We start from the raw sequence: 19,164 nt of genomic DNA on the forward strand, positions 1-19,164 counted from the left end.
CCTTGTCTTGTTTCTGATTTTAGTGGAATTGCTTTGAGTTTCTCTCCATTTAATTTGATGTTGGCTGTTGGCTTGCTATAAATTGCCTTTTTTATGTTTAGGTATGTTCCCTGTATTCCTGATTGCTCTAGAACCTTTATCATGAAGGGGTGTTGGATTTTGTCAAAGGCTTTTTCAGCATCGAATGAGATGATCATGTGGTTTTTTTCTTTCAGTTTGTTTATATGGTGTATTACATTGACAGATTTTTGTATTTTGAACCATCCTTGCATCCCTGCGATGAAGCCTACTTGATCATGGTGGATAATTTTTTTGATGTGTTCTTGGATTCAGTTTGCCAATATTTTTATTGAGTATTTTTGCATCAATGTTCATGAGGGAGATTGGTCTGTAATTTTCTTTCTTTGTTGCATCTTTGTGTGGTTTGGGTATCAGGGTAACTATAGCCTCATAAAAAAAGAATTTGATAATGTTTCTTCTGTTTCTATTGTGTGGAACAATTTGAAGAGTATTGGAATTAGCTCTTCTTTGAAATTCTGGTGGAATTCTGTGCCGAAACCATCTGGTCCTGGACTTTTTTTGGTTGGGAGACTTTTAATGACTGTTTCTATTTCCTTAGGGGTTATTAGCCTATTTAAATAGTTTATCTGGTCTTGATTTAACTTTGGTATGTGATACCTATCCAGAAAATTGTCCATTTTGTAGATGAATTTCTAAACAGTCTTATTAAATAAGAAACACATAGCCCAATACAGAGGTAATAGCTGAAGAGATCAGAGAAATAGCAAGTAACCATGACTAGCCTTTACTTACCACCACACTGTAGCTTTCCCAGAAAGAGCTTATTCTATTCCTGTCTAAACTGTGCTTTTATTGCCTTCCTGTTCTGCCTTCTCATTGGCTCTAAGAACAGCCACATCATTTCCTCGTCACTGCCTGTCTTTACAGACCTCCAGGTCTCTATGGTTGGTACTGGGATTAAAAGCGTGTGTCACCACTCTTGGCTGTGTCCTTGACCACACAAAGACTCTGCCTGCCATGTGATTGGATTAAGGGCGTGTGCTACCACCACCTGACTTCTGTTTTATGGCTTGCTATGACCTCTGATCTCCAGCCAAACTTTATTTATTAACATACAAATAAAATCACATTTCAGCACAATTAAAATATCACCATACCATTTCTTTCAGATTTTCCAATTTTGTGGAGTACAGATTTTTGAAGTATGACCTGATGATTCTCTGGATTTCCTCATTGTCTGTTGTTATGTCTCCTTTTTCATTTCTGATTTTGTTAATTTGGATATTCTTTCTCTGCCTTTTGGTTAATTTGGTTAATTTGGATAAGGGCTTGTCTATCCTGTTGATTTTCTCAAAGAACCAACTCTTTGTTTCATTGATTCTTTGTATTGTTCTCTTTGTTTCTATTTCATTGTTTTCAGCCCTCAATTTGATTATTTCTTGGCATTTTTTTGTTCTAGAGCTTTCAGGTGTGTTGTTAAGTCACTAGTGTGAGATTTCTCCATCTTCTTTATGTGAGTATTTAGTGCTATGAACTTTCCTCTTAGCACTGCTTTCATAGTGTCCCATAAGTTTTGGTACGTTGTACTTTCATTTTCATTGAATTCTAGGAAATCTTTCTTTCTTTATTTCTTCCTTGACCCATTGGTGATTCATTTGGGCATTGTTCAGTTTCCATGAGATTATAGGCTTTCTTTAACTTTTGTTGTTGAAATCTAACTTTAAGCCATAGTGGTCCGATAAACTACAGGAGGTTATTCCAATTTTTTTGTATCTGTTGAGATTTGCTTTGTGACCAAGCATGTGATCAATTTTAGAGAAGGTTCCATGGGGTGCTGAGAAGAAGGTATATTCTTTTGTGTTAGGGTGGAATGTTCTGTAGATATCTATTAAGTCCATTTGAGTTATAACTTCTGTTAGTTCCCTTATTTCTCTGTTAACTTTCAGTCTGGCAAATCTATCCAGTGGTGAGAGTTGGGTGTTGAAATCTCCCATTACTAGTGTGTGGGGTTTGATGTGTGATTTAAGCTTTAGTAATTTTTTTTTTTTTTTTTTTTTTTTTTTTTACAAATGTGAGTGCCCTTGTATTTGGGGCATAAATGTTCAGAATTGAGACTTCATCTTGGTGGATTTTCCCTGTGATAAGTATGCAATGCCCTTTCTGATTTCTTTTGAGTGATTTTAGTTTGAAGTCTATTTTATTAGATATTAGGATAGCTACACCAGCTTGCTTCTTAAGTCTGTTTGATGGGAAAGTCTTTTCCCTGCCTTTTACTCTGAGGTTGTGTCTGTCTTTAAAGTTGGGTGTATTTCTTGTGTGCAGCAGGAGGATGGATCCTGTTTTTTGTATCCATTCTGTCAGCCTGTTTCTTTTTATAGGCAAATTGAGACCATTGATATTAATGGATATTAATGACCAGTGATTGTCAATTCCTATTATTTTTTGTTGGTAGTGTTGTGTGTTTCTCTTCTTTGGTATTTGTTGGTGTGGGATTATCTATTACCTGTATTTTCATGGGTGTATTTAACTTTCTTAGGTTGGATTTTTCCTTCTATTGCTTTCTGTAGGGCTGGATTTGTGGAGAGATATTGTTTAAATCTGGTTTTATCATGGAATTTTTTTTTTTTTACTCCATCTATGGTGATTGAGAGTTTTGCTGGATATAATAGTTTGGGTTGGCATCTATGGTCTCTTAGTGTCTGCATAACATCTGTCTAGGAACTTCTGACTTTCAGAGTCTCCATTGAGAAGTCAGGTGTTATTCTGATGGGTCTGCCTTTATATGTTACTTGGCCTTTTTCCTTTGCAGCTCTTACTATTTTTTCTTTATTCTGTATGTTTATGTGGTGAGGGGTCTTTTTTTTTGATCCAGTCTTTTTGGTGTTCTGTAAGCTTCTTATACTTTCATAGGCATTTCCTTCTTTTTTTGGGGGGGGGGTGTTTCGAGACAGGGTTTCTCTATAGCTTTGGAGCCTGTCCTGGACTAGCTCTGTAGACCAGGCTAGCCTCGAACTCACAGAGATCCGCTCGCCATTGCCTTCTGAGTGCTGGGATTACAGGTGTGTGCCACTACCGCCTGGCTGGCATTTCCTTCTTTAAGTTGGGAAAGTTTTCTTCTATGATTTTGTTGAATATATTTTCTGTGCCTTTGAGTTGGTATTCTTCTCCTTCTATCCCTATTATTCTTAGGTTTGGTCTTTTCATGGTGTCCCAAATTTCCTGGACATTTTGTGTTATGACTTTTTTTGGCTTTAGTGTTTTCTTTGATTGACGAATCTATTTCCTCTATTGTATCTTCAACACCAGAGATTCTTTCTTCCATCTCTTGCATTCTGTTCATTATGCTTGCATCTGTAGTTCCTGTTCCTTTACTCAGATTTTCCATTTCCAGCCGTCCCTCAGTTTGTGTCTTCTTTATTGCCTCTATTTCAGTTTTCAAATCTTAGACTTTTTCATTCACCTGTTTAATTGCTATTTCTTGGTTTTCTTTAAGACATTTATTGATTTCTTTCAATGTTTTGTTTGTCTTTTCTTCGAATTCTTTAAGGGTATTTTTCATTTCTTCTTTAAAGGCTTCTATCATCTTCTTCAGGTCATTTTGAAGGTCTATTTCTTCTGCTTTGGGATGTTCAGGTCTTACTGGTGTAGCACCACTAGGTTCTGGTGGTACCATATTGGTCTTTATGTTGTTGACTGTGTTTTTGCACTGGCGTCTACCCATCTCTTCCTCCACTCCGTGCAAGTGCTGTCTGTGTCTGAGGGAGCCTCTTTTGTCTGATTGATACTCTTGGTCTAGTGCGAGCTCTTGATCTAATCTGGGCTCTTGGTCCACTTGGTGCTGATGCGTTCTGTGTCTTAGGGAGCAGCTCTTAGTACAATGGGCACCAGTGGGCTCTGTCTCAGGGAGCGGCTATTCCTAGTCAGTACAGGATAGCATCTGTTTTCTGTTCCCAATCAGTGCAGGGTGGGCTTATGTCTCTGGTTTTCACTGGTGTCACAGGGGGCTGTTTTTTTGGTGAGGGGGCGGGGGAGGGGCAGCTAGCCGGTCCCTGGGGCTCCAATGGCTTGGGGGAGTGGCATGAAATGTGCTCCCGGGGCCTAGGGGCTAGGGATCTGGTCTGCGCAGTCCAGAGATGGGGCCTTACCTGTTCCCAATCAGTGCAGGGTGGGCTTTGGGATTTCTTATCAGGACCCTGCAGCCCTCTCCTTCCTGGTTGTGCCCCTCACAGGATTAGTCCCCTCCCTGCATCACTTAGCATCTGTAACACCCTCAAGATCTGATGCCCTTTCCATTGTTTTCTCCCCTCATGTGGTGAGTGATTAGCTTTTCCAAGACCAGAAGGGTGGTGCAATAGCCAGGCCTCTGCCTCATGTCCCCCTCAGAGTGCAACACATAGCTAGGAAGTCCCTGGAGATGCCCATGTGTGACCAGGGTGACACGGTGGAGAAAACAGCATTTCAGTCCAGGTCCCCTGTCACAGTGACACTCCTGGCCAACATGTGTGGAATGTCCACCTGTGGGTGGTCCACATGCAGTGGCTCATTTTGTCATTATTAAGGCACATAAGTCAGGGGAGTTTCCATCTCTGGTTTAGGATGAGGACATGGAGGTAAATGACCTGCCCAGGGTGATATAGGCCGTGGGGCCAGGGTCAGGAACTGAACTCTCAGTGAGTGAGTTTCTGAACAGGTGAGCAAGACTGACCAGAGTTCTGGTGAAAGCCAGTGGAGGCATTCCAGTGCACTGTGACCCCTGGTGAATCCCAGCTCTATGCCCGTGTGTGCCGTGGAGATAAGATGACATGCTGGAGAATTCTAGATAGATTTTCTACCTCTCCATGCCCAGTGGTCTTTTTCCATGCCTAGGTAGGCCAGAGGACAGGCCCTTGGCATGTAGAATTTTTTCATGGGCCAATCCTCCAGTGGGAGGCATGGGCTGGCCACCCAGACCCTCTTTCACCGAGTGCCAGCATTGTCTTTCTCTGTGTGACCTTGCAAAAGAGCCTCTGTACATTTCTGGGTTTCCTTTGGGGAGCCCTTGTCTTGGGCTGGTCCAGTAGTCACCTCTAAAGACTCTCTGAGGGTCCCTTTTCCAGGCCATTGGGTCCTATCACCTCTCTCCTCCCCTTTCTCGTCTCCTTGGCATCTGCCAGCTGCAGATTTGACATTGACTGGTATGGGTGGGAGCCGAAGAAGGAGACAGCTTCTCTGAGGGCCACGTATTGTGCTGGGAGCTTTAGAAGTGGGTCTGTTAGCATGTAGCTTGGTAGAACATGTCTCGCTCCTGGCTTGCTGGAGGCTGAGGTCAGGGGATCTTAAATTTGAGTTCCTGTTTCAAAAAAAGAGAAATGAAAAAAAAAAAAAAAAGTAGGTGGTGTTAATTGAGCTGGTTCTTTCCACACAGAATAGATGTCTGTTCCTCACATTCCTTCAAAGAGCCACTACATTGTGATTTCATCTAGCCTTGGGCTAAAGACTTCCTTCACAACTCAGTGAGCTCTCACCTCACTCCTAGGAGGCAGAGCTGTGCTTTTTTCTTAATCTACAACCTAAGACAGGGACTCAATGGAGAGACATGGGCAGTACAGCCAGGAAGCAGCAGAGCTAGGCTTTGGTCCAAACTCTCTCACCCTGAATTCACTTTTGGGGGAAAATAGAGTTGTTGGAGTGTCAAGATTGATGTGTGGCCTCTGGGAGAGGGACAGCTGTGATGTCCAGGGCTGAGGAGCTCTTTGGAAACCTCCTTGGAGGTCAGCCTTGGGCCTGGTGCTTGTCTTTTAGGCTAACACGAACACAGACCTGAGGCTGGTGGCCGTCAATGGAGCCCTTCTGAGACACCGGGTGCTGCTGGGGGTGACAGACACAGTGGAAGGCTGCCAGAGTGTGATCCAGGTACTGTGTCTCAGAGTGACCTCTCCTGCTGGCCTGCATGTGAGGTCCAGGGTCTGCTGTGCCACTGTGATTGCTCCCCCCCACCCCCCGCCCCAGTTCCCGTGTCTTCCTCAGGACTCCTCTGTGCTGAACCCTGCGGTTGGGTACTGTAAGAATGAAGGTCCCTGCAGAGTCCCTGTCCAGTATGAGCCTGCATACCCGTGAGGATGACAGGCATATAGTCACAGTGGCTTTAAAGGGACAGTGAAAGCTTATGGTGGTCCAGGGCTGTAGCCAAGTGACGTTGCAGGAGAGATGAGGCTGGAGAGGCTGGGTGATGCTCAGTAGGGAGATCTTAAAGTAGGAAGTCATGCATGGGGCATGGCTGAAGCTGGATTCAATCCTGGCTACCTCTGCTCAGTGTTCAGTGTTCAGTGATCAGTGCAGTTGTGTATTTTATCTTTAATCCTGGTGAGATCTCACCTCCCTTTTTGTGGGGCAGGTGTACACTTTATTATTAGTCTACAACAGAAGATAGCAAGACCTGGGGAAGGGCCACAACCTGCATGGCTCGGAAGGAGAGCTGGGGTTCAGCTCAGGCTTCCTTGGCATACATATGCCTCACTGACCACAGCCCTTTGCTTCAGGGAAACCCAGGGATGCCTAGAGTGTGTGTGCACTGAGAACCTAGGAGGTGTGCCTTCTACATATCTGGCAGATGTTTGCTGAGAGCTTCCACATGCCAGACACTGTTCTCTGGGGCTGAGGACACATAGGCCCTAGTTTTGTGGAGCTGATCACACCTGGGATAGCGTGGCATGTAAAGTTATCTTGCCTAGGATATTGGTACAAGATTCCTGTCAGTTCAAATAGCACATTTGCATCTCTGGAGTCTACAGCTCCTTCCTAGCTTCATTCATTTCCACATCTTCTCTATCAGTTGACATGCAGGGACCCTGGAGTGTGGTTGAATCTGTGGATATTCAGATAACCAATGAAGGGACACATCTTTTCAGACAGGGCTTCTTTCAGCTTCACAATGGCATCTTGGAATGAGATGATGCAATGTCTGGAGGTCTTTCAGAATCCTCAGGGGTGCTGGGTAATGTGATGGACAAGGAGAGAGGTGACGGTCAACTGGGGTGGGCATGAAGTGAGTTGTTAAAGCAGGATGATGGAGATTTCTCATCTCCTGTGTATATTTGAGATTTTTTTTCAAAGTAAAAAGACTTTTAAAAAGGGTATGTGGACAGATCATTGTAGGGGGTGAGCTGGCTGGAGAGACTGTCTGGCAAGTGCTGTGACTTTTGGTCTCATGGGTTAGTTGCCCTGAGCAGGGAGCAATGTAGATGTAACCAACCTTCTTATTAAATAAGAAACACAGAACCAATGCAAAGAAGAAAGCCAAGAGGTCAGAGCTAAGAGCTAAAACCTTACCCTTCCTCCTGCAGTGGTCCTACCTCTCTGAACCAGAGCTACCCCTGTGTTAAAGTCTTTATATAGAGTTCCTGTTCTGCCTTCTCATTGGTTGTAAACCCAACCACATGACTGCCTCATCACAGCCTGTCTGTATAGGCCTCCAGGTTTTCCATGCTTGGTATTGAGATTAAAGGCATGTGTATCCAATAATGGCTGTATCCCTGAACACACAGAGACTTACCCAGCTCTGCCTACCAAGTGCTGGGATTACAAGTGTACGCCACCACTGCCCTGCTTTCCTATGGCTTGCTAATAGCTCTGACCCCTGGGCAACTTTATTTATTAACATACAAATAACATTTTAATACAAATAAAATATCACCATAGAGCAAGGTAGTGGATACAGATGTTAGACTCAGGATTCTACTTTTCTGCAGAACTTGATTCTCATGTATGTGGCACCATCAAGGCATCTCAGTGGGTACAGAAGGTTTTGGCCCAGTAAGGATAACCTGGCCTGGGGACTGCTGAAGCTGAGGTGGAAGGAGAGGTTGGGGGTACCAACCAGGATGTCTTTCTTACCTGTACCCCTTCCATTGAGAACACTTGAATTTGGCCCTGGTTGGTGGAGCTGTCATTTGTGAGGGCTTTTTTCCTTTGTATATTTGGGTTTAGACAGAATGGTACCCATACTACCGAAGGTGAAGATGCTATCCACTGCCTCAATGGACATGATGGCCAAGGGAGTTTGGAATCTATCTGGCATGCTCTGTGGGAGATGGGGCTTGCCATTTTGTTCATGGTTGGACATACTCTGAATTTGCTTGCAAAGCCATTTTTTGCAGGAGGTGGGGGGCGGGCGTTGACCATGTAGCTTAGTGATAGTGTGCCCACCTAGCATTCTACCTTGGGTTCAATTCCCAGTACCACCATTTTTACCCCTGCCAGCTATACACATGAGCTGCAGTCACACTGTTCCTGCCAGACAGCAGGCCATGTCAGGTGGTTGTCAAAAGGATAGGCCCTGGATGAAGAGCAGGAGCTGGAGGATAAACTCAGGATTAGAAGTTGAAGGTCAGGCCACTGCTGCTTCTCTCCACAGCTCTGGTTTGTCTACTTCGACCTGGAGAACTGTGTGCAGTTTTTGTCTGATCATGTTCAAGAAATGAAGAGGAGCCAAGAGGTAAGATGGCCAGCACCTTTCCTGGGATCTCAACACCCTGAGGTAGGGATTGCTGTGGGACCCTGCTTCTGGCTGGCTAGAACCTGGTCAGGCCGGGTTTGAACCCTAGTTTGTTCACTTGCAGTGCATGGATAGACACTCCTATCACAGGCTGTGATGAGCAAATGTAAGCAGGGAGAGCAGAGGCCTTCAACAGCAGCCCAGGACCCTGCTTTTGTGGGGAATAGTGTGATCTCGTTGGTGTGGCTCACTGAGGTCAGCTGTCTGGCTCTCTAGCTGGTTCCACGCCTTCAAAGCCTGCCAGACTCAGAATACACCTGTGTCCCCTTTGTTTCCTTCATAGTCCTTGCTGAGAAGCAGATTAAGCCAGCTATGTGTTGTCATGGAGACGGGAGTGAGCCCTGTGGTGGAAGGGCCTGAGGACTTGGAGGATGCCCCTCTCCTGCCCAGCACTCCTGGTCCTCAGGAGAGACCACTCATGCAGACTGAACTCTATCAGCTTGTTCCAGAGGCTGAGCCGGAGGTAATGGTGCTGCAGCAGTTGGTGAGGTCCTCCCTTGCGGCCCATGTGTGGTCATGGTCCAAGTCATGGCTCAAGTTTTAGGTCTTGGGGTTATAGTTTCTCTGAGTTGCTGGAGACCATCCAAACCTTGTAGGTCAAAGCTGTCTTTACATTCTTTTGTTCATTCCAACACATAGTTTTGTTTATTCTGACACTCTTCCTTTTTGAGACAGAGTTTTGCTATGTAGCCCAGATTGGCATACCCATAAACCTCCCAGCTGCTGGGATGGCAGGCTTCATCTTTATACCAGTACTTTAAAGCATAGTTTATGGGAATCAACTTTGCACTTCTTGGGACTTTTGGTTGCATGTTTAAATATCTTGGCCATCCTTTTGGATAGCTACACTGCAAGGACCATTGCATATTGATGGGTCATAACTTGTCATCATTTGGGTGAATATTGATCTTTTAAAAATCTGTTACTGGACATGCTATGGTAATACAGACCTGTAATGCTGACACTCAAGAAGTGGAAGTAGGAGAATTGCAGGTCTAAGACCAGTCTGAACTATACAGGGAGACCCTGTCTCAAAGAAAAAGATTGTGTTGATCAGTTGATCAATCACATGTTCATGTATCCGTCCATCCCATCATCACCCATCCATCCATCCATCTATCATCATCCATACATACATCTGTCCATCCATCCATCCATCCATCCACTCATTATCATCCATCCATCCATTCATCTATCTGTTCATCCATCCTCCATCCAATTCACCCATTATCATCCATCCATTCATTCATCTATCCATCCATCCATCTGTCCATCTCCATTATCTATCATCATCCATGAATCATGCACCTACCCACCTACTTAAATCCTAGTCACTATTTGGAGCTGCTTTGTGAATCCTTTCAGTTCTGACTCCATCACCCCCAGAACCCTGCTAGGTTCTGTTCCTGGGCTGTGTGTGGGGTCTGGTTCCTTGCTGGCACACATGTAAACTGTGGACAGACCCAAGCGGTAGGAATGACCTTAGGTGGCATTTGGAGCTTTGTCGATCACTTGCATTTGCCTTTCATTCCGGGGATTTAGAGAATCAAGGTCCAGCCCAACCTAGTCTTCCTCCTTTGCATTGATGAGATTCCGGGGCTCCCCAGGAGGGGTATTTAAGAGAGAAAATGATGACTGTGTTGGTTTTTCACTTTTTTTTTTTTTTTCAGAGCAGAAAGGACTGGTAAGGTCACAGGCTTTATTCAAGGGGCTTGTTTGTCTGGGTTGGCATGCCATAACCCATAAATATGGGCCTTTCAAGTTATTCTTTAAAATTTGATCAAACCCATGGAAACACAGTTTCCTGTCATGAATATCAAGTGTGTGTGTATGCATGTTTTGAAAGTAGCTTATCAGTTAGCTAGGGAAAATATAGCCTCTACCCAGGTCTCAATGGGCAGCTAGACTACCCTGTGTCTGGAAGAACCAAAGTCTGTGACAGATGGAGAGTCAGAACATCCTCTCACATTTTTAAAGATTTTTTTTTTTCCTGCAAAGAATTTGTCAGCACATCCTGAGGTCTGTATGACCTTTCCTTCTTTGGTAGATAGAGTGAGACTAGCCCGGGCTCTCAGAACGAGGAGAAAGCAGGAGAGGGCAGAAGCCTCCTGCAGAGTCCAGTACACCAGTCTGGCTGTAGATCATTGGTTCTTACAATATTGATCTTGGGCTGAATTGGTGAGGCTAGTCTGTAGCTGGAGTTTTTCTCTAGTCCTGCCTGGCCCACAGTCAGGACAAATCTCTCACACCCACCAGTTCCACAGCTGCTCAAACCCAACCAAGTAAACACACAGAGACTTATATTACTTATAAACTGTATGGCTGTGGCAGGCTTCTTGCTAACTAGTTCTTATATCTTAAATTAACCCATTTCTACTAGTCTATAAGTTGCCACGTGGCTCGTGGCTTTACCGGTACTTTACATCTCGCTTGTCATGGCGGCATGCCTCAGCCTTCCACCTCCCAGAATTCTCCTCTCTCCTTGTCCTGCCTATACTTCCTGCCTGGCTATTGGTCAATCAGTGTTTTATTTATTAACCAATCAGAGCAACACATTTAACATACAGAACATCCCACAGCACCAGTCTGAGCTGGTGAAAGGCACATTATTTGCCTTTTAAATATCCTCCAGCCTAGCATAAAAGACAGCTTAAGAAAAAGCCAGTCCTAGGGGCCATTTGGAATGAATTGCTTCTCATCCAGGACCAAATTAGGATATTTTTATGATTTTTTTTCATATTGTTTTGAGTCAGAGTCTCATTCTTTAGCCCAGGCTGGCCTTGAATCATAGCAATCCATTTCCATTAGCCTCCAAATGCTGAGATTACAGGGGCGAGCCTGGCTGCTTCTTAATATTGGTGATGGATCCTGTGACATTTACTGAGCTGGACTGAGTACTTTGTGTTCCTGCGGCCTCATCCCACTTCACCACAGCACACATTACCAGTGAAGACAATGCCTGTCAGGCAGGGACTTGCCCGGTGAGCTGCAGGGTGGAGAAAGTAGAGTTCCTGTGTGTCCTGATCTCAGCACCAGTTTTTAATTATTAGCTCCACACATGCAGCCTCTCTAGACCCCACCCCTGATGTGCTTACATTTAGGTGGACACAAGTGAGGAATTTAAGCCTCTGCCCTGCAATCCCAACTGGTCGACCAGTGAGTGAAACTTTAGAGACCACATGTGTTAAGAGATGCATGACACCCAGTTTGAAATGTCCTTCTTTATGCTTTGTTTCCTCATCTTGGTAAGATGCATGTGTTAGAGTTGGCATCTTTGTTGTGTACCTTTTATTACCATCCCCCTCAGAATGCTTCCTCTGTGAACCCCACACCCATCAACTTCCCCTCTGCCTCCCACAGAACCTGGACCACTGTCTCCTTCATGCGCAGTATTGGTTCCTTTGTGGTATCAGTTTTCATAAGCAAACTCTTACTATGTCTGGTAGGAAGATGTCTACCAGGCACCACATATGAACTAAAGGTCTCCTATCATCGACACTTCTTCCCATCCAGCCCCCATTAGTGATTTCCTTCAAGTGAGTTGGTCTGGACCTTACAGATTCATGGGGTTTAGAAAGTGTAAAGAGGCTGGAGGTGGGATGGGATGATACTTCTCCAGTGCTCTGAGGTTGTAGATCTTCTGGGGGCATAATAACATCTTTGGAGCTTGGGATGGAACCCAGGGCATTGGGCATGCTAAGTGCAGGATTTGCTTCAGAGCAGAACCCTCTGTCCTTGTGTGTCTTGTTAGGAAGGCTCCTTGGGGATAAAGCAGCCAGGGCCACAGCAGCCCCAGTGACTTGCAGAATGGGGGTTCTTGGCCAGACTGCATCTTCCAGGAGCCTCAGGCACTGGTGGCTTGTTCTTCCCATTGAGCACCCCTGCTGGGTGGGGTGGCATGATGATTTGAGCTTCTCCTGTGCCTGAGCCCTGTCACCCTCGGGTCTGTCTCTATGCTCATGTTGCTTCCCTGACTCTTGCAGGAGATGGCCCGGCAACTACTGGCAGTGTTTGGTGGCTACTACACTCGGCTCCTGGTGACCTCTCAGCTCCCCCAGGCAATGGGAACCCGACACACAGACTCTGCAAGGGTCCCATGCCCCTGTCAGCTCATAGAAGCACACATTCTGGGCACAGGATGCTGCCCTTTCCTGGCCAGGTGACCTAGGGACAAAGATGTTCATCTTCCTCCAAGACTGAGAAGTGGGGAAGGAGTCAGGAGCCTGGCATGGCTGACAGTGAGCTCAGATGAGATCAGCATTTGGGGACACTTTGGAGAGTGTCTGTCATGTTGGCCATGGGGTCATCAAGGGCACACCAGATGGCCACACTTGTTGGCATCGTATGCTGCCCTGGCCTTGCTGAATCTGGTGGCTGCGTTGGAGTTCCCTGCCTGCAGCCTGGGTAGAGGATCCCGTCTGTGGCCTGTGGAGCACCAGAGTCCTGCAGCCGACTCTACAGGGCTCAGAGAGGACACTGCTCTCTCCGAATTGCCCCAGGCTGCTGATGTCATAAGCACACCCATTTCCAGTGTGAGAGAAGGTCTTGGAAGGCTGAACCAGCGTGTGAACTACAGTACTGTCTGGGCTTGTCTCTTAGTCCCTGGGTGACCATCAACAGGGGCACTTGGAAAAGAACACCCTGTTGGTGGGACTCAGACTGATTTTGTGTAGCAACATGCTGGCTTGTGATCGAGATTCTGTCCTGCAGAGCAACAGTGGTGTTTTCTGACATTCCACTGTTCTGGAATGAGGTGTGATCAGACACTCTGGGTTTGAATAAAGAGCTTAACAACCTCCACAAGAGCTTGAAGACTGCCCACAGCCCCATGTCCAAAGCCCTCGTCTGATGTGAAGGTCCAGCTCCAAGATCCAGCCTTTGTGGTTTCTGTCTCCACAAATCGCCATTATAAGTTGGACCTCTTCCCTGAACTGGCAGATGTGTTCCTGTTGGACTCTTATTCATGTTTCAAAATCCCTTCTGCTGCTTTCTGTCTCATTGAAATTCCTGATGGAGCTGTTCCTATTATTGATGTTTTATGTTATTCCGTTTTTCTCCTGTACAAACCTCTTTTTTTATCGAAGACTATAAACTCCTTAAGGTCCAACACTATATCCATTTTCCTTTTGTGAATGACCTAGACTTGCTTAGAACAAAATAATTCTGAAAAGTCCCATGGATCAGTTGGTTGCCTTAGCCTCTCCACCAGTTGTGGCAAATTGTTCTGTAAACATGGTTGATAAGACCCAGGTCATGATGGACCAGAGTTCTGGTCTTGAGTTGTGTCACTTTATTTGTCCACCCTCCATGTGCTAGATGGTTCTGGTCATTTCCAGCTTATTGTGCTGTTTGTTATTCTTACCTTGGTGCACAAAGTGTTCCCTTGACCCCAACCGAGGTGATAGGCCATCACGGGGTTCTGGCAAAGCTAGTAACCTGGGTTCTTGTTGCATATCTGCCAACTCTAGGGCTGCATAGCCACGGCTGAGTGCATTGCCTTCTCGGTGTGTCCACAGACTTCTTTATGGGGCTCTGTGGTGGCCTGAAATGGCACAGCCCTGTGGTGGCCTGAAATGGCACAGTGCAGCAGACTTTCTGGGTAAGACATATCCTACCTCTTTACTTTCTCTGTGTCCAAGATGGAGGAGTCCCCCAGCCACGTCCGGGGTAACTTTGCTTAGTGGAATTATTCACTGTCTTTTAGCCCACTGTGGGAAATGTCACTGAATTTGATCAAGGGAAATAGTGCTTGTCATCTGGTCACCGAACCCTTGGGTATAATGATGGTGAATAAAGCTGTGTTTGGTGAATGACTGAGTGGCTCGGCTCATGGAAGCTTAGTGTGGTCCTTCCACATTTTCTCTAGAACTTCTGCCTCCCTGCTGGGTAGGGCATACGGGGTGAGCTCATGGTGGGCATTTTGTGTGTGCCTCAGTTTCCTCTTTTGTAAAACCCGTGTATCTCACCTGCTTTACAAAGTTGCCGTGAGGATGAACCATCCAGCTGGAGCCTGCTCTTAGATTTTTTTTTTAAAATATTTTAGTTTTAATCATGTGTACCTGAGTGCTGGAATTAAACCCAGGTCCTCTGCAAGAGTGGTCCACGCTCTTAACTGCTGAACTGTCTCTACAGCCCAGTGCCCCTAGGTCTTAAGGCTCTATGCCTACCAGAGGCGGGGGTCATGGACACACTGCCATGCAGGTAGGAGCATTCAAAGCCAAGTCCACTCATCCTTCCTGGCTTTTGGTCTCTGTCCCAAAAATCAGTTGAATGGGGAGGAGAGCTCCTGCCTGGTAGATGGTTGTGAAAATGAATAGAAACAACTTGGAGTTTGCAACACCAAGTCACAAGCCGGAGCAGGAACTCAATAACCTACTGTGGTCTCTTTTTTTAATTCTTGCTGTCTGGTACACAGTAGGGGCCTGTATGTGTTTAAGTCGACTCTTGTCTCACACCACAGGTGTATGCATGTGAATAAAGCTTTATCAAGACTCACGTTCAGTAAGGACGGTGTCATGGTGAAGGGAGGCTGGGAGCAAGCTGGTGACCCTGGGTCAGATGCTAGCTTGCTCTGTGCTTCTTCTCACTTCCTCATGTCAGGACAGGGTTGTGTAATAAGGGGACGACAGAGGTCCTGTCACATGCCACAAGGCCTGTTTCTTGGTGTGTCCTTCTGAGGATGCAGCCCCCGAGGCTTCATTTTATTTCTTTGTGGTGCTGGGGCTGAAAGTCAGGCCTCTTACATGTAAGAATACAGAGCATGTGCTGTCACTGAGCTACACCTCAGCTCTCAGTGTTGGCTTTTTCTTCTCAGTAGCTGCTAGATGGTTTTCTACTTGAACTTAAACACAAGTTTTTACCAGGTTGTTCAAATCTATCACTAATAATTTCAGTTAGTACCAATAAGGGAAAAATTCCGGCCATGACTATAGATTTACATTTCTTTTATTTCTACTTTTTTTAAAGTTAGGGTCTCTGTGGTGGTATTCTGTTCCCCAAAATATTGTGCACACTAGTAAACTTATCTGAGGTCAGAGAAAAGAACAGCCACAATATTAAACATAGAGGATAGGCAGTAGTAGCACATGCCTTTAATCCTAGCATTCCAGAGGCAGAGATCTACCTGGATCTCTGTGTGTCCAAGGATACAGCCAAGCATGGTGACTCATGCCTTTAATCCCAGAAAGTGAGCCTTTAATCCCAGGCAGTGATGGCAGAAAGCAGAAAGGTTTATAAGGCATGAAGACCAGAAACTAGAAGCTTTTAGCTGGTTAAGCATTCAGGCTTTCGAGAAGCAATTCAGCTGAGATTCATTTGGATGAGGACTCAGAGGCTTCCAGTCTGAGGAAACAGGATCAGCTGAGGAACTGGTGAGGTGAGGAAGCTGTGGCTTGTTCTGCTTCTCTGTAACTGAGAGCTAGCCTTTCACTCTCTGTGTGGCTGAGCTTGACCTTGAATTCCTAATCCTACCAAGACCTTCCAAATGCTGAGATAACCTGTGTGTGCAGTGCTGGGGTGGAACTCGGGGTCTTCTGCATGCTAGACTGTTGGACCCCAAAGTTTAGGGTCTCAAGTGGGCGCCCCAAGAACCCAGACTCCAGTCCAGTTGATGCAACAGCACGAGGAATTTATTGGCTTCTGTACAGAAGGGCAAACTCTGCTCCTAAGAGCAAGAGCCGCCTCTTACTGCAGCCCCATGAGGGCTTTTAAAGGAAAAACCCACAAAAGCCATAAGATTACAATTCCCATACAATTTTGTTTCACAAGATCATGGTTTGGTCACAGAGTGATCACAGAGAGGGTACAGTGTGCACATTTTTCCTGAAACCTCAAGGGGGGTATCAGGGTGGGAGTCTGATACAAAGTTTACAAAGTCTGATACAAAGTTTACAAAGGTCACAGTAGTCCTTCCTGGAACACTTGCAACTATCCCAGTCACAGTTGAGCACATCTCTTAACAGAAATCTTTTTACATTGTTACATTGTTACAGGGGTGATTGAGTAGTGGCTGAGTCAGATGGCCCTTGGAACTAGATTTTTAGTTTCTCATTTCCTGGTGCTTGAAGTTTCTCTTTTCCTGAGGCTTGGAGGTGTAAGCCTGAAGGACTAGGGTCTTTCAAGACAAGCATGCTACCAACCGAGCTGCATCCCTACCTCTCTTTTGACTTCTGACAACATTGTGTGTATATGTATGTGTGTATGTGGCGGGGTGCATGTGCCTGTGCACATGTATGTCAAATGGGGATGTCAGGTGTCCTCTGTCATTCTCTGCTGTATTCTCCCGAGCCTGGGTCTCTCAGAACTTAGAGGTTGGCTAGCAAGCCCCAGCAATCCTCCTACATCCCTTTTCTTATTGTGCAAGCCCCAGCAATCCTCCTACATCCCTTTTCTTATTGTGCTGTGCCTGGCTTTTTAAACATGGGTGCTGGCCCTATATGGTGGCTCACAACTATCTGTAACTCCAGTTCCAGAGGATCTGACATCCTCTTCTGACCTCTGTGGGCACCAGGCATGCATGTGGTACACAGACATACAAATAGACAATACACCCATATACATAAAAAAAAAAAAAAACCTAGAAAAAAGAGAAAACATGAACACATAAGATGCTGGGTATTCAAACTCAGGTCCTCAGGCTTGTGCTGCTCACCAGGGAGCTGTTAGGACAGGAAGCACGGGGTACTCAGCAAATCTCCGTTGTCCTTTCAGTTTGGCTTGAACCTAAGATGACTATAAAAATGTCATCTAGCAAAATAGTGGCAAAAACTGGGAAAATAAAGGGTGATGTTTCACAAGAGCAAAAAGGGGCAACTTGTGGGGAAAGCTGCAACAATTCTAAGTTTATGTAAACAGCAAGAAAGGGAAACTTGAGAGCTTGCCCTGGCTTCCAGAGGTCCCTGGTTTGGTTCCGGGCATCCACATCACAGAGCTTCACAAGGCTTAACTGCTTCTTACTCCAGCTCCAAGGAATCCAACGCCCTCTTCTGGCCACTTCTGGCACTTGCACACGTACAGGTAAATAAAAATTAAGTCTAAAGAAGAAAAAAAAAAAAGCAAAACTTGCTAGAAATGAGTATCAGATATAGGCTATTAGAAAAAAGCCATCTATAAAAAAGTGTATAAGGCTATTTAGAGCCCCTAAGGAGTGCATGCAACCCAACAGGTTCACAGACAAAATGTGCTATATGTACACCATGGAATAACACTCAGCCATCAAGAAGAACGAAACTGTGATACATATGACAACATGGCCAAACCCTGCAAACATGCTACCCAACAAAAATGCCACCCACTGCGTTATTCCATACATGAAATGTCCAGCATGGGAAAATCCAAAGGCAGAAAATGCAGTCATGGTTGTCAGAGGCTGAGGGGGAGAATGGGGAATGACTGCTATAAGAGTCGTATAATGGGTCATTACAAATGATGAGTCTTACAGTATCTCAAAAAATTTAAACTATATATATTTAAAACAGTGTTAGGGGTCTAGGGAGGTGGCTCATGTAATTCTGGCTGGACTGGAACTCACTGCATAGACCCGGCTGGCCTCAAACTCACAGAGATCCACCTGCCTCTGCCTCCTGAATGCCGGGATTAAAGGCCACACCCAGCTAATAGATTTCTTTTCTGTTGTCTGAATATGTGATAGCTCATCCACTCACTTGCCTACTAAAGGGCACCTGAAATGCTCCTGGGCTCTGATAATTATGAATAAAAGCTGTTATAAGCATCCACACAATTTTCGTCTTCAGCCCATATAGGAGCATGGTTGTTTCATTTTATAATAAAAGTATAATTAGTTTTGTAAGAAGCCGACTTTCGGGTTTCACAAGCTGCTTTGCATGACTGTTGGCTGTGGATGAGAGTTCTTGTTCTGCTTCTATGGTGGCATTTGGTGTTGTTGGTTTCCGAGTCTTGGCCATGCTGACAGGTGTGTGGGGGCTTCCTGTTTTAACTTCCATTTCCCCACTGGCATATGATGTGAAGCATGTGTTCATGGGCTGACTTACCGTAACCTGTGCATCCTTCTTAATGGAATGCCTGTGAAGAACTCAGGCTCATTTTAAAATAAGGTTGTTTTCGTATTGTTATCCTAATAGTTCTTCATACACTTTGGACCACAGTCCTGGTTTTCAGTTAGTGTTTGCAAACAGTTTCTCCAGGTTTGTGTACAACCTTCTGGTACAACCTTGCCATGGGGATTTATTCGTTCTAGGAGTTTCTTTGTTGGTTATATGGGGTTTTCTACACTCAACCCTCAGGCCGCCTGTAAACAAAGTGATTTTTTCCTAATCTATATACCTCTCATTTATTTTTCTTATTGAATTAGCTAGGAGGACTCCCAGTATGAAGTTGAAGGGTAACGGTGGGAGGGAACATCCTTGTTTTGTTTCCCTCTTAAGGAAGTCTCTGGTTTCTAAACGTTGAGTAAAATATGTGCTGTTTTTTGTTGTTATACTTTCTCAAGCTGTGTAAGTTTCCTACTTCTAGTTTGCTGAAAAAAAATCTCTTCCTTCTGATTAGTGGTTGCTCAGTACACCTTCAGTTTTAGTCTGTTTGCATTCTTACAGCTCAGGTGTCCACACAGTGGACATGCAATATTTGAATCG

At 45.2% G+C, this 19,164-nt stretch overlaps 1 protein-coding gene across 1 annotated transcript in view; it reads left to right on the forward strand.

Annotated features, from left to right (window-relative positions):
* Tmem268 (transmembrane protein 268) overlaps positions 1 to 14,364 on the forward strand; it is a 32,096-nt gene extending 17,732 nt beyond the window's left edge. Inside the window, exons 7-10 of the mRNA XM_059254453.1 lie at positions 5,803 to 5,913; positions 8,414 to 8,494; positions 8,838 to 9,017; positions 12,538 to 14,364. Of these exons, the coding sequence (XP_059110436.1) occupies positions 5,803 to 5,913; positions 8,414 to 8,494; positions 8,838 to 9,017; positions 12,538 to 12,717 (552 nt within the window). The 3' untranslated portion in view covers positions 12,718 to 14,364. The remainder of the gene's footprint in view (positions 1 to 5,802; positions 5,914 to 8,413; positions 8,495 to 8,837; positions 9,018 to 12,537) is intronic.
* The last annotated feature ends 4,800 nt before the right edge of the window (positions 14,365 to 19,164 follow it).

Source organism: Peromyscus eremicus, chromosome 2, assembly GCF_949786415.1.
Source record: "Peromyscus eremicus chromosome 2, PerEre_H2_v1, whole genome shotgun sequence".
Taxonomy (NCBI): Eukaryota; Metazoa; Chordata; class Mammalia; order Rodentia; family Cricetidae; genus Peromyscus; species Peromyscus eremicus.